General features: G+C 41.0%; 2 protein-coding genes across 6 annotated transcripts in view; both read left to right on the top strand.

The window, feature by feature from the left end:
* Positions 1-1,461, top strand: part of CEP135 (centrosomal protein 135) — a 36,638-nt gene extending 35,177 nt beyond the window's left edge. For all 3 annotated transcript variants that reach the window (XM_048304741.1, XM_048304742.1, XM_048304743.1), the window contains one exon: positions 866-1,461. In XM_048304741.1, coding sequence (XP_048160698.1) covers positions 866-887 — 22 coding nt within the window. In that variant the 3' untranslated portion in view covers positions 888-1,461. The remainder of the gene's footprint in view (positions 1-865) is intronic.
* Positions 1,462-6,760: 5,299 nt separating this feature from the next.
* The window catches only part of CRACD (capping protein inhibiting regulator of actin dynamics), a 133,582-nt gene continuing 124,585 nt past the window's right edge, over positions 6,761-15,757 (top strand). For all 3 annotated transcript variants that reach the window (XM_048303196.1, XM_048303198.1, XM_048303199.1), the window contains exon 1: positions 6,761-7,002. The gene's annotated coding sequence lies outside the window, so the exon portion shown is untranslated. The remainder of the gene's footprint in view (positions 7,003-15,757) is intronic.

Consider the following 15,757-nt stretch of genomic DNA (forward strand, 5'->3'; position numbering starts at 1 on the left):
TTCTTGAGAACTGAGCTCAGTATGGCATGAACCCACATTGTCAGCAATTTTTCTCTTTTGTGAGTTTTTGGGCAAAGCAAAAAGTGGAAACTGTAGCAAATGAGATACTGATGGGGATGAAACAGCAATTATGCCTTTTGCTCTAGTGGTGAGCCCCTAGGCATACCCTGTTACGTTGCAAAACAACATTTCAACTGAAATGATGACAGAGAATGTATTTCTGAGAATGAGTATCATCAGTAGAGAATTGCCTTTAGTCTTCCTTGCTTTACAGTGAGTCCTGAGAGCAATAAAAAGTCCAGTTGCTATGCTTGAAGGGTACCATGTGGTGCACTGTTTTTATCTAATATTTGTATGCTTAGTTTTAACAATGTCAACTCTGTACCATATCTTACCAGCAAATAGCCCATTTTCATGAAGTATGTATTTTTAAAGAAGCTGGTTTTTAACAACTGAATTCACATGCAGTTGCTATGCATATCTTGCCTTTTAAACATATCAATTACAGTAGAGTGATCTCAGCAGTACTGTTACCATCTTTCATCTTATTTATTCTTTCTTGGGAGCTTACCAGAGTAAAGTGTACTCTGTAATTACTGTTCTGTAGTGTTACAGCTGTCTCTCTCTAATTCAATTTAATCTTCTCAAGAAATTTTCTCTTCCTCCTCATCTCACTTTTATTTTTGTAAATCATTTTAGCAATGGGTCAATGGTGTAGAGTTTTGGGTAATATGCTAATAGTTGATATTTGGAAATAACAGAAGAGCATATGGGGAGCCTAAAGCTAATTATTACATTTTATCCTAATATTAATTAGTAAAATAAAATAGTTACCTTTATTTTGACATCTTTTCTTTCTCCACAGAAATGTGACCTTCAAAGAATAACCAGTAACTGAATAACTTGAGTAACTGAAGCATTACCTTGTTACAAGGACATTTTTTTTTTAAGTTATGAATGCTATCTTGTATTCTACCTCTGTTTTCTTCAAATCAGTGATTACCTTTGAAACCTCTGAGAACGGGTGAAGTAATTGACTTTGCAAAATTCTGCTTTCCCAACTAGCAGCATTGACTGGCCTTTTGCTGTCTGTTTGACAGGTTTTATATCAAGCCTAGCTAAGTTTTATTACTATTTTGGAAACATAGTAATTATAAGAAGGAAATGAGTACTTGATTTGACAATCTCTTATTTTCATTTCACTATTTTATTTGTTTGCTTATGATTGTGGAAGTTTATTCATCTTAATGTGAGTAGCATAGAATTACATCCCCAACTGTCTTAAAAATGCTGAGCCAGTGTATGTTTTATACTCATGATGATTTCCTATGTTTGTGCTTCTAACAAATGTTTTCTGTTTATGGGTTATTCTTTATGGTATTTAAAAGCATTGGTTATATATTTTGTGAATGCATTTTGTTTACTGTACCTTAATAAAAAATAGGTATCAGTTATTCTTTATTACTGTTTTTGTTAACTAACTCATCTCCTTTTGTTTAATCTTTGTGTGAAATTGCATTTTAAATATCCCCATATTTAATAAAAAGTGAAGAGAAAATTTTTTAAAGATGTATTGAAATACTTTAAATATAAAAAAATTCTCAAAGCATTTTATATTCAAACTTTTGAATCATATCTGGAGATATTTTTCAAATTTTGGTTTTAAAAGTTCAGAGCAAAATTCATTGAGTCATTCACACAATTAAGCTCAAGCTGTTGGAGAGGTGACACAGGACTTTATGCTGTGACATATGTATTAGGTAAATGAAGTGAGAACTAATCATGAAATATCTGGTGTGTTTAGCAGAGGAGCATTTCAAACTTTGAAGAAAGATGCAATTAGTCAGTGCAATCTTATGATAGGCTCTTCATGTCCATCTGTGCAGGTAATTGTATCTCACATCCTTCTATTCAGGAACATACAGTTTTCTAATAATTATGCGCCATAAGGGTGACACAATGTGTATTCATAAGAATTATCCAGAGCAATAGAAATCGGAGGATGCATTGTTGCACATCCTTGCACTGGCCAACAGGTCCTGTTCTGCTTGCCTAACATCCAGTAAAAAACTGTGATTACCAGATAGCATTACAAGCAGCTCTAAGGTGTAAACAACATATTCAATAACACAGATTTTATCTAGTTTGCACTAAGATGGTTACACTTAAAAATGATTAAGAATATTAACTGGAAGTATTGTCTCGTATATTATATATTAAATTTTACTGATTAAAACCAGCTTAGAACACCTATTCAAAAGTACTTGAAAATACTTGTATCACTTTAGCTTTCTGAGCCATGGAAGGAACTGTGTATTCATGGTGGGTACATCTTACACGTTTTACTTTCTAGGTCTTTCATTTGCCAGTTACAGGAATGAGGAGGTGCTTGTCTAGCTGTTACTTACCTATTAATACTGTTTGTAATTAAGTCAGTAGTTTACACTGATGCTAATTGGTGTTAATTATTCAGGGTGATTTAGTAAGAAGGGGAAAACTCATGTTCTGCTCTTGATGTTTTCAGTGGTGACTTTTAAATATCCTATTTTGTAAATAAACCCTTTAAAATTAGAATTATTTTTTAAAAAAGCAAATGTTCCGCTTCATTGAAAACAGTGTATTTCATCTTACTGAAAAATGCATATTTTGATATTACAATTAAAACCATAACAAACTAATAGCAATTCCTACATGGATATATCAATTATGAAGAACTAGCAGCTCATTGAACACAGGTGTTGTAATAAAATTGGTATCATTTGAGTGACCAAAGCCTGTGCAGGTTTCTAGTATTAAAACATTACTAATATTCAGACTGTAGTATAGCTGTCAGTGTGCTTTCTTGTTACTATTATTTTATATACATTTTTATAAGCAACTAGAGTAAAACGAAAGTAAGTTTTAAACATTCAATTCATGAAGTAGAAAACAAGCACGAATTTGTGGGAGATTTAAATCTGTGGACTACTGCACATGCCATGTATGAAATGAGCCTTATGTGAGCGAGATGTTAATGTGGCTCGCCTGGACTCTGCTCCAAGAGGCTTCCCTGCTGTTCTCACCTTCTGGAAGATCAAAAGCACCCTTGGCTGCTGGGGTGTAGTCCTCAGCTGGGGTGAGTTGCAGGGGGAGTGTGCTAGACATGAAATTGTGATAATACTCCATATACTCAAGTTGTCTTGTTTTATTATCTGCAGTTGGGGAGGGGGGAAAAATAGCTTTAGAGAAATAATAAAGGAGAAGCAATAATCGTTGGGACTGTTCTTCTACAAAACAGTGGAAGTCTATCGTCAGAAGCAGGGGAATCTAGAGATAATAAAAGGACAGGTGTTTTCAGTGTATTAGAACTGAATTGCTCAATTAAACATCATAATGTGTTTCTGAGAAATTCTTAGAATTAGTTGGTTTTGGGTGTTTTGCATTTTACATTATGTCCCTAAAATTTAGATTATTAACCTAAATATAAATAAGCAATTCTAGGGTTCAGTTGGAAACCGCAATTTGTTCTTTTTTTGTCACCCTCAATCTGAGAAACACTGACGTTCCTGTGTGATGCTAATTTTTAAAAAAAGGCTAAGATTAGGGATTCAGTCTTCTGATTTAAAATATTTTATACAGAAATTGATGTATGTGTGGCAGCCTGACCTAGGCCAATGCTGTTATTCCTAAATGAAACCTGCAGATTTTGGGTTGGTTTAAATCATTCCTTGGGAGAGAACTTTACACTTCTTTGCTAACAGTGTAAGAAACCAGTGGTGTGTGGTTTTGGTACCCTAGTCTTACAGCTTTATATAAAAAGATCTTCCAGTTTCATTTCATCCTCTGACCCTTCACAGGTCCCACAAAGATCATAGTAGCTGCAGCAATATTAATTCCTGCACCTAAGGTCTTACCATTCATCCTGCAGTGTAAATGCTGTGGGGGAGAGAAAGCCTTGATGCCGTGCAAGAGCTGATCAGCAATAGCTGAAATGCTGGTGGTGTCAGGGGCTGCTGTGTTACCTCAGGGCTTTAGCCAGAGAGGCAGAGAACCAACCCATCCATCTCCTGTCAGGCTGCAGGGTTATCTCTGCCACAGCGCAGCAGCAGAGCTCCAGCTGGGCTTCCAGCAGATTGCCTGCACAGTGGCAGCCCCTGCCTACGTATGGGCTGCAGACATGGCTTGCCCAAGGTAACCAACTCCCCAGCATACAGTGTCTTCCATAAGGCTCCCAAGACAACATGGACATGCATGTTCTTGGAAAGTGCCGCAAAGAGCCCAAAGATGATTAAGGGATCGGAGCATCTCTCACATGAGGACAGTCAGAGCAAGCTGGGGTTGTTGAGCCTTGAGAAGAGAAGGCTCGACGGGAGAACATCTCCATGGATAACTGTGGGTGGGAGTGGGAGTAAAAGTGGGTGGGAGTAAAACGTCTGAGGCAGTCTCCTCTCAGTTGTATCCAGGGGAGGTACAAGACAATGAGCACAAATTGAAATACAGGGAATTCAATTTAAACATAAGATTTTAATTTTTTTTTCATGAGGGTGATCAAACAGTGCAACAGGCTGCCCAGAGGGGTTGTGGAGTCTCCACAGAGGTATTCAAAACCCACTGGGGGATAGTCCTGGACAGCCTGCTGTAGGTGACCCTGTTTTGAGCAAGGGTTTGTTGGACTAGGCAGTCTTCAGAGGTGCAAAAATCCTGGGGCTCTGGGAAACTTTCCTACAATTCCACACAGTGGTGTGATCAGGTAAGTGCTTATCCAGCTGCGGTGAAATTGACCCTTATTATCTCTATTATGATCTTTGACATTTTAAAAAATTCCATCTATAAAAATAATTGCTGTTGTTTTGTCTTGATATTAGTTATATCTATGTTAGACATCAGGTGAGTTTTGGAATTTATCATGCTATTAGCCTCTCCCTCCTTTGTGTGCTGCGAGCTCAACATCATCCAAGCAGAGCTGCCCCACCAGTGTTGTCAGTGCTTTGTCCTTTACCATTTCAAGGTTGATGGTGCAGGAATTTAACTAGAATGGCATGACAGCAAATGGAGGAAAGGGGGGGAAATGAGAACATCAGTAGCTTCTTCTCAGTTTAAATACTCCTGAGCAGAGATGCCTGTATTTTCATGACTGCAAACACAGAAATTAGTTTCAGCATGGTTGCTCAGCTGTGAGTCAGTCCAGGTCTGCAGGAGCAGATATTGCTCTTCGGGGAGATTTCTAGTCCAAAGGAGAACATTGACATCTGAACTTGTTTTTATTTGGAAAGACATGTGTGGGTTGATGGACTATAGCTGTGTCTGTGATCTTTGTCTGTACCCATTTTCTTTGCATAAATACATAAAGATGTTGAATGAGAGGAAAGGCACTCCCGGCTTGCTCCTGGCTTTTACATGGCGTCTTTGTGCCACCTAGTGGACCTGGGTCATATAAATATATGCAATACCTAATGTAAAGGTAGCAGTCAATGTACTTAACAGTCACCTAAATAGATCTGGTGCATGAGCTTAAACTTCTGAGTTATCTGTTCCCTGTAGACTGTGGCTTCAGTTGTGATGGGACTGAACAGGGAATGGACTGCGCCTTCCAGGGCTTGTTTGACTAGTCATCTCCAGAAGACTGTGGGTGAAAAAGTGATTTCTAGCAATGAGTGTTTGTTTCAAAGTCATACACTAGTTTTTTACACAAATATCACTTTGATGCAGGAATCACCGAGCTACGGCTCACTAAGGAGTGGGAGAATATCAGTAAATGCCCACCTAAACTTACATTCTTCTTTTAAAACCTCTGGTATCAGGCACAGTCAGAGACCAAAAAAAAGGTGTTTGAGATAGCAATTTGGGCCAACCCAGCATGGGTATTACAGACCCATTTCCTTTTAAGAATATCAGAAGGACCACTTCTGACTGGGCCAAAAAATTAAGGAGCAGACAAAATCTAAAGCTGCAAGACCTTTTTCTCCAGGGCCTGTCTGAATCTGGGGAGCTGGCTGACAAAACACATCCTTGTCAGTGGTGGAGGATCATGGATTGTGTGATCAACTTTGGTTCCAAAAGTGGAAGAGTCTGGATGAGACTAGGTGCAGCATCTGCTTTTACCGTGTTGTCCCTGGGAAACTCAGGAAACAGGTGTCCAGCACTGGTAAAATCTTGCAGTAGATAGCTGAACTGGAAGAGTGGGGCCGCAGAGCATCTGATACAAATACCGGATTTAAGGCTATGAGAAAGAGGGGAGGCTGATTTCTGTGCTTCTGTGCTGGCAGACAGTTGATTTATTTTTTGTTTCTTGTAGTTCCTCCTATTTTTTAGTAAATTAGGGGGTAAGTATTTGCCTATCTACAGCATGGGCCAGGCGCTGGGTTCAGACTTCGGTCTTTCTGTGAGAAGAGGACAAAAGGGGGTTCAGAGCGCGGTGCATCTGGAGCTGCGGACCTCTCCTCGTCGGGCAGTGCAGCAGTGCTGGGTGCCGGTGAACGCGGATAAACCCAGCTTTACCCCTTCCTTGCCGACACCACGAGCCGAACGCTGCTCGCCGCGGGGCGAGGGCAGGGATGCGGGCAGGGATGCGGGCAGGGATGCGGGCGCGGCCGGGGCGCGGCGCTGCGGGGCGCCCGTGAGCGGCGGCGGCCGCGCTGCCATGGGGCGGCCGCCGCGGGGGCGGCATCCGACGGGCGGGGCGGCACCGCTCCCGCAGCAGCCACCGGCGCTTCCTTCTGGCAGCAGGGAGAGGGAGCACAGGTAGGACCCTGCGCCCCACCCCTTCTCCCCGCGCGAGGGCCGCTGCGGTGCCGGTGGCGGGAGGGAGCCTCGCCGCAGACCGGAGCTCCGCAGCCGCCCGCGGGGCTCCGCATCCCGGCCTCGCCGCTCCGGGAGCGGTCGCCGTGCGGGGCCGTGCGGGGGTGTCCCTGCCGCTTTGTGCTGCCCGGTCTGTGCTACATGTGCCCTTTGGCTCGGCAACGCCAGCGGCGAGCAGCCCAGGGGCAGGAGGCTGCGCCGGGAGGACGGCCAGAAACCCCCCCCGTAAGTAGTTCCCTGCCGCTGTTGGGCTGCCTTTGTTCGGTGGAAGGTGTAAGGGGGCGTGCGGGTGATTTTCAGAAGGTGTCACTTCACTGCTGCCGCGGAATTCAATGGCTGGGCTGGTTCTCTCCGATTCCTTCTGCTTCCCCTTTGTTAGCGTTTTCCCGGGGAGTCCTGTATTGTTTCGGCTTCGCTGAAAAAAAAGCAGGAGCTGTCAAAGAGATGACTTTGTTCCCTGCGATGCTTCTCCAGAGCAGCGTCGCTTTGTTCGAGCTCCCGTAAGGCATTTGTCACACAAGTGCCGCCGCGCTACCGTAAGGAGCCGGCTGCGCTCGGCGCCGGGCGGGCAGCGCGGCCGCGTCCCTCTGCCTTACCCTTCCCCACCAGCTGGAGCAGGTAAGCCAGAGGTAATACCATTTCACGTGGGAAACCGTTGTCTTGCGCCATCTCCTCACTTAGAAAGCGGCTCTTTCAGCGACAGAAATGGTTGTAACGAGCATCCTTTCTATGTCATGGAGTGATTTTTAATGAATGACGGTTTGGGGATTTTTAATTAGTGGTGCTGGTATTGCCACTAGTCAGTTACAAATCGGTTCTCCGTAGCTGTAGTTTGTAAAACGTTATCATGCCTCTGTCATTTTAAGTGTAAAAATGCCCAGTTAAAAGCACAGTTCAAGGGGTAAATAGAGACCTGGAAACCACAACTGTGCATCCTGAAAATTTAATATGCCTGACAATAATGGCACTGAAAATGATCTGCTGTTGGGGGGATGGGACCACGGAGAAAGGGAAGAGTAATTTGCAACCACAGGCCTAATAATAGATATTCTGTCGATAATAGATACATAGATAATACAGTTTGTTACACTCCCAAACAGATTTTCTGTACATACCTTAAACGGTATTGTGTGAAAAGAGCTCTCTTCTTAGACTCCGGGTTATTTAAGCTAGCTGATAGCAGTAACATGTTTTAACAGATTAAAGATGATAAATTAGAGCCAGAACTGAATTTTATTTGGTATTTAGTAATGCATGCTCAAGAAATTCCCATCACTGAAATAAATCTAATTGCACCTTGCATAGACAATTAAGTCTTGTAACTATACCAAAACATTAATCAATGGGTGTAAATGTTATCATGAGTTTCTTTAACAAAGCCATTGATACTGCAGTAGTTAGCAGTTCTGCGTATTCCTTACTTTGGGTGGTTTGAATCCAGGTCAAGAATTCATCAAATACACAAATTCAACTCTTCCTTGGCTGCTATCAGTTTATCAGATTAGAAGTTGTGTTTGAAGATTTCATTCCAACAATTAGCTTGAATTGAACACTTTGAAGCATTTCAAAATTTTATATGAAAGCGATTTGTATATTTATTTGTATTCCAGTTGGATAATTACAAGAATTACCTTGGAAATATTTATTGGTAAACATGGCACATAGCAAAGAGGTTGCTGCTGGTTGGTGTTGGGTCTATTTTTCTCCAATAGGAAAATTTATCTTAGCATATCCTGTTCTAAAATTAAGGGCTGTTTTCAAATATCCACTTGGGCAACCCTGCATTTTAGAGAGAATTGCTTCACACTTAGGAGCAAATATTATTTTTTTCCTATATACTGTATAACAGAATTTTTAGAAGTGCACTGGTAGCAAACACGGTCTGAAGTATGAATGACTTGCTCGGTCGTGCTAAAACATTGACTTTTTCTTTCTTTTTTTTTTTTCCCCCCCAAAGTTTGCTCCTTATAGGTCTTACTTTGGTCTGGTTTTTGTGAGGTTGCACAGGTAGCAAGCATTTGTGAACTGGAAAGGCACTGGGTAAAATGTTTTTGGTTTTTTTTAACATACAGCTCCTTAAAACCCTAATGAAATTTATTAACTATTAAAAAATATTTTTTGGCAATAATATTTCACTTTAAATACAGATACTAAAAAGCAGCCATTTTGCTTTCACACTTCTGAGCACAGCAATAAAAATAAGCAGTTTCTTCTGCTTTGGCTCTTAGTCACCCTGAATAGTGTTTTGCCAGGTATCTCAATCACTGAAAATGGATTTGTCTGGGAGTAATGTAGTTTAGAGTTATTTCAATATTTCTACTACAGATGTGTCATATAAGCTCTTTTAAAATAAAAAACACATGGCATAATAAGTGTTGAATGAAATGTGATGATGAATTTATGAATATGAATATATTTGGTTGTTCTTTTAGAATGAAATCTAACATAAACAGAATTTTTAAATAGACAGTGTAAGCTTGAATGACTATGTTTTGACTTTTTGTCCTCACAAGCCTTTTTTTTAATATTCTGAATTATTCATATTTTAAAATTGCTGACTCTGATAGTTTAGAGGGATTTTTTTCCCTCCCACAAAATCAATGCAATCTTTATTCCATAAAGGCCCAAATAAGAGTACCATGGCAAAAATGGATAAGCCTACTATTGGCATGTTAGAAAAGTACAGTCAATTTATTTGGAATCAAAAGACTCAGGGCAATGTTGTTGCATAATAGCTGCCATCAGCATGATGTAAATGTTGAGATGCTCTAAATGTTGAGATGCTCTAAACACCTGCACGTTGTCATTGAGCCAATGTATTTGAACAAGATGTAATAAAGTTGTATAAAGTGCACTTTAAAATAGAATTAATTGGTGTTGAGTAGTATGATAGAAGGCAACCTAAAGTTGTGGGGTTAATTTTAATCACATTAGTGCTTCCACTGGAGGGGCCAAATTTTATTTTTTATCTGTTATTTAAATCAGTTAGTGATGGATAAAAAGTGTGCTTGTTTCCATGGAGACTCCGTGAGTTCTGCCTTTAGGAAACAATCATTTGCTGTGTAGATCTTACAGTTATTGTTTCCCATCATTTCCTGAAGGGATTTTCACTCCTTTTGATTCTCTGCACTGCATATTACGCAACTTCTCTCTTTAAGAGCTGAAATATATTTTGTCAGAGGCATGCAGCATTTATCCTTGCTTCACATTCAGCATTTTCACTTATACTGGTGAAGCCTTACAAAGAAATAAAATTGACTTGTAACAAATAATTTTTAATTAATGCTGTTCAAGACCAGTGCATCACATGGGCCAAATCACAGTGATTTGGTAATTAAGTTTGGTGGGAAGAAAAATGTAGAGATCTTGCTGCATGTCATCCTGGGTAAGTGGCTTATAGTGCTGTTTTGCCACACATTGAGTGAAGCTGATTCACATGCCACTACAAATGTGTAAAGTACATTAATACATTTTTAAATACAGTTCAGTTTCTTCTTTGTATATGTATGCTGTGTACCAAATCACAGGAGTAAAAGTTTCATGCCTCTAACAAGGCCATTTAAGAAAATACTCTCATATGCAGATGATTTTAGTTCAATTAATTCACATTCCAACAGTGTTTTGAAATGCCTTTTCGTTTTAATGATAACACATGTGAAAGGTTTATTTTCTTCTCCATTATTGCATTAAGAAAAACACTAGGAAAATGACCCAAATAAGTAAAAACTTTCCTCACTTTAGTGTTTGGGAGTGCAAACTACTGTCCATTTTGCTGGCATGCTTGACCATCTCTTTCATTACTCAGCATGTTTTGAAAGTCAGCTGTCAGACTTGGGCAGCTTCATAAAGCAGCTCGGTCTGTGATTTGTGGTGAGGCTTCTGTAGGAGGATGCTGCACGTTAAAGATTATGTTTACTGTTAAGTTGAAATGTGGAGGGAGTGTGATGAAAAGAGTTGAAGTGAAATGAACCATACAAAATTCTGACTTTTATGTTGCTCTTCAAAGAAAGTTGATTTTCTTCAAAGTAACATGCTGTCTTTCTCTGTGGCTTTTAAGAAAGCCGCTTTTGAAACTCTTCAGCACAGAAAAAAAAAAAAGAAAAAGGTACAATTGCAGTGATCTGTGGAACAGTTTGGGCTAGATGGGAAAAATAATGATAGAAAGCCCTGCAAATCTGTTTATCTTTGGGTATCTGCTGGCACATACTTGAGATAGTTGGGTTGAGCAGATTCATCTGCCAACAAAATCAAACTGCCTTCCATGTTGTAGAACTTCTTTTCTGTTGCTTATAATTTTGGCAAATTTTAGCCATGTGGTCTGTAGTTCATCACATGTATTTATGACTCATGTTAAATTTTATTTTAAGTAATTAATTAGTTGAGAATTAGACTAGTTGTTTTGCCTTGTTAAAAAATCCCAAGATAGTTCAGAAACATGGTACTGTTCTGTTTTTTCAGCTAGGCCCCAGATCCTGCTAAGGCAGTGTCCTTTGTCTGATCTTCATTTTAACTGTCTTCATGAAAATCTGCCCAAATTTTCTGTCTTAAGTCTACAAAATATTGTTGTTTTCATACACTCACGTGTGAAAACTTTAGCAAATAAGATGAGAGATTACATGTTTATTCAACACCCAGTGCTACAGAGTATTTTTAACAGTGACCTCAGTGGTACTTGCTACATCTGCAATAGCAATTGGAGCAGGACTGTGAGTATGCTGGAAACAGAATTAGAATTAAGGTTTTCAACAAGACAAAGGTGTTGTAGATATCAACTGTATAAGGAAGGGATGGGGCGGTAATTCTTTCATGGTAGATTACTCAAGTTGCTGCTGCAGTAAAAACAAATATTTTATGTTGATACATAAGATAGGACAACAGCATGAAAGACATGAGAAGTCCTCCTCAACTGTGACACCATGTACGGGTAGGCTGCACACTTCAACAAAAATGTGTACGAACTGGAGAGTATCTAGAGGAGAGGAATGAAAATAATTAAAAGATTTAGAATATATGGCTTATGAATGAATGTTGAAATGTCTGGAGTTGTTTCAGCTCAAAGAATGAAGAGTGTCATGGTGAACAAGACATGATACCTTTCTAATGTCACAAAGCTCTTGTGAAGCAACGTTCTTCATGCCTGTGCCCAACCAGATGACATGTTGTGGGTTCAGCACTAATAAGGTTGAAGCAATGGAATAGATTACTGAATTTGGATTTTCATGATTTTAGCATCACTAAATGTTGTTTGAATATTAATCAGGAACGGCATAAATATAGTTGAATTCTTTCTGGAGCAGTGTGGTGGAATGGATTACTCTTCGAGGTCTCTTCTAGTCTCCTGAATCTTCAACATCTATGCACTTGGTGCTGATCAGATTGTACCTTGTTCCGTTATCAGTGCTGTGTGTGGCAGCCTGTATGTGATGTCTCCAAAGTGAGCAGGGCATGTGAGCAGAGCAGTTCAGAGCTTTCACTGTGATCTCTTGATTTGGATCAACTCTGACATCCACTCCTCTCTCCTTTCATAGCGATTCCTCTGCTGGTGCTTGGGCAGAAAGTGTGAGGGAGGAAAGCACCATGGGATCCTTGGAAGAGCCCGAGATCCAGCTGACATAGGGAAGAGCAGGTTTGGAGAGCATGGGTACATGCTCTGGGCTAGTAGGATAGCACTTGAACATGGGACATGGTGAATGTGAAGGGTAGCTAAGACTTTGGGACAGGTGACTGGGACTTATGAAGAGTAGGATACAGAGTGAGCTGGTAGCTGGGAAAGTTGGGTTGCTGGCAGAGATATACCAGTATACCAGAAGCCTTGACTGCTTCAAACTGGGATTGACGAAGTAAGAAGTCAACAAAGAGCCGAGGGAGGTGAAATCAATGACTGGGAAAGTTATGTTGGAGACTGGGACAGAAGTAACTAAAAGCTGGAAGAAAATGACGCAGTCTTTCCTCTCAAGATTATACTGTCTTCTAAATCTTAGCTGAGAGCCCACGATTTGATCTTGGCATTCATGCTTTAGGAGACCCATCATAAATGATTTCTTGGTCTTTTCAAGTGGGGAATGACCACCCGTTACTCCAATCAGGTAACAGAGATCCATCCTGGGGATGTGGAGACTATTCTGTACCGTACTGGTCTTAGGTGGGTGAGCAAAATAAAAGACGTAAAAGAAGCATTTTTCAATTTATTTTGTTTTTTGGGGGTTCTTTGTTTGTTGTTGTTTTGGAGATTGACAAGTTTGCAAGTGAAAGAAAGGAAGTGCCAGGACTTCACAGAGCTGTCAGAGTTGTAAGTTGATAAAAAAAATAAAAGTAAGCTGACTTTTTTGTCCTTTCCAGATCCTGTTCCAAGCTTGGTAGGTATTTTGCAGTAGTCTGTGCTGGCCCATCTGGGGGCTATGATGATGAACAGTGCCGTACTGCTCTCAGCCTTGAAGCTTTGGCAGTCATTGCTTCATCTGCTGCTCATGTTTGGAGGAAGGACAGACACCCTCAGCTCATATATGTGGGTTTTGATGTTCTTCCCAGCCACCCTGTTCCAACATCCCTTGTTGACAGCGCAAGGGTGGGTTGTACTAAGGAGCCCTGCTGTGTTTTTTCTGGCAAGTAGATTAATCTTTCAGGCACCCACACAGCCTGCTGAACACTGTCACGAGTTACTGGGATCTGGTAGCCTGATACCAACACCTGATATCTGACAAACTGTGTGCTTCGGGTTACTGTGTTTCCTCAGACAGGAGGCCAGGAAAACACCAATGTAGGTAAGCTTTGGAGCACACAATGGTTACTTCAGATGTGAAGTGAAGGCTGCATTTGGCCCAAGGTTACAACTCCTCATGCATCTGCCTGCTGGAACACCCTTTCCAGCAGTTAAAGGATACATTCCCAATGCCCAAAGTTCCCCATTCCTGGCACTCTTCAGGAGCCTTTCCAGACAGAGGCTGCATCAGTAAGAGGCAGATGGGCTGGCTGTAAGCCAGAAGGGTCACTGAAGTAATTCTTTCTCAGCCCAGGTGTTTTTGTGGGACTGTTCTACATTGTCAGAGTGAAAGAGAAGCTGAAGTCCCATTTGTGACTCTGACAAGATGCCGAATGCTTCTGTTTGCCAGACAGAACTGTGACAGTGGCATTAGCTGCTAGACTGCATTTTCCTCATTCTATTTGCAGTGTGCTTATTTAGAAATTGTGGCTTGTCTGGTTTGAGAAATCACCTTTGTAATGCCCTGGCCCACTCGGCAGGTTTAGTGGAAGGTAGTTTGATTCACTCTGGGCAATACATGGCAGAAAGAACAAAATTCTCAGGGAGTTTGACAACAAATTTTTACTTGCAAATTTTAGAACTTTCAGGTAGAATAAAGTACTTGGCAAAATTTAAAACAACATCCAGACAAAGTAAGGCACTTCACACACTTAGCAAACTTTAACTTGGTGAACTATAACTTATCCAGACACAAGGTACTTACTAAGGTATTGACTGGAATTTTTTAGTCTGATTTACAATATATTTTGAGAAGAGAGAGAGAGAGAAGTATATCACCACCCTAGGATCCAATGGAGTGTGCCAACTCAGCACATCTGTTGCTGTCCTTTTTCCTGCTCTGGTCTGCTGGACCCTTCCCCGGGACTGTGCTTTAGTGTTTCCTGGGCCAGGGTGGCACCATTTTACGGCTCACCACAGGCCATGAGGTCAGGCTGCCATTTTTGGCCAGACCAGAGGCTGACTAGGGCTCAGTGGGGTCGGGGTGTGGAGCAGCGCATCGTTCCACGTACACAGAACTCACCCTGTCCCCTCAACACTTCCCACCTGGCTGTTTTGAGCCAGTCAGTCGTTCCTCTGGTCTCCTACTACCTTTGCTACTGGAGTCAAAAGTTTGTTTTTTTTTTTTTTTGAAGGGCTTGTTTACATATCTGGACTTCTGTAAAGCCTTTGACATGATCCCTCAACATTTAGACTGGGAAGAGATGGGTTTGATGGAGGGAGTGCTAGATGAATAAGGAATGTGTTGGACCATTGCATCCAGAGTCCTGATGGATATTGGTGACCAGTGGTGACCCTCAGTGGTCCATATTGGAACCCCTGCTATTTATTATGTTCTTTAATGATAGGATAGACAATAGGATTGAATGCAGTCTCAGCAAATTTGCAGACAACACCAAGCTGAGTGGTGCCATTGGCACACCTGAAGGATGGGATGCCATCCAGGGGGACCTGGACATGCTCGAGACGAGGGCCCATGGGAATCTCGAGCAGAAACATCCTCCTTGCCTCCAGTGTGCTCTGTAGTATTAACCCTTCCCTTCAAGGTGTTTGGCCCCATGTGCAGTCTGTCTCACTGACCACTTTTGAACTTTGGGAACCTTTGACTCTCTGAGATTTATACTCTTTTGTATTGCTACCCATCTGGGGCGTGGGCACAGCTGACCACAGGTGTCTGATCCCGTTTCTCCCAGGGACCAGACTCACTCAGTTTTGCCCAGGCACACAACTAAACTGCATGTCAAATTTGTTGTGTGCATTTGTTTACGCAAAGCTTTATTTTGAAGAGCAGTACTCTGTAATGTGCGACAGAGTCCCGGGTGTCCAGCAGTAAATCCACAAAAGCCCAAGCAATGACTCTCTGTTATGTATACGCAATCAGTTCTTTACAGATGGTACTATGGACCCTGCTGCTGATTATGATTATCGTGTAGCATTTACAAATTTTCATTCATTACTTTTACCACATGTAAGCTACTAATGCAAGTTCCCCACATTAGTATCACTGTTGTCTTTTCATGTTACGTAGCTTTTAGAAGGTGTTGTCCTTAAGTTTGACCCTGCTTTAGTTGGAGAGCTATAATAATTAGCATAATTTAATATTTGTTTTCTATATAAAGAAAGATATGTTCCATAAATTCTAAGTATTTTTATACTGTAGAGCTGTGACTAGATCTGCATGGCTAGAGCCTACATGTGGCACACTGGTGATACAATACTGAC

The sequence above is a fragment of the Corvus hawaiiensis genome, chromosome 5 (genome assembly GCF_020740725.1).
Source record: "Corvus hawaiiensis isolate bCorHaw1 chromosome 5, bCorHaw1.pri.cur, whole genome shotgun sequence".
In the NCBI taxonomy this organism is placed as follows: Eukaryota; Metazoa; Chordata; class Aves; order Passeriformes; family Corvidae; genus Corvus; species Corvus hawaiiensis.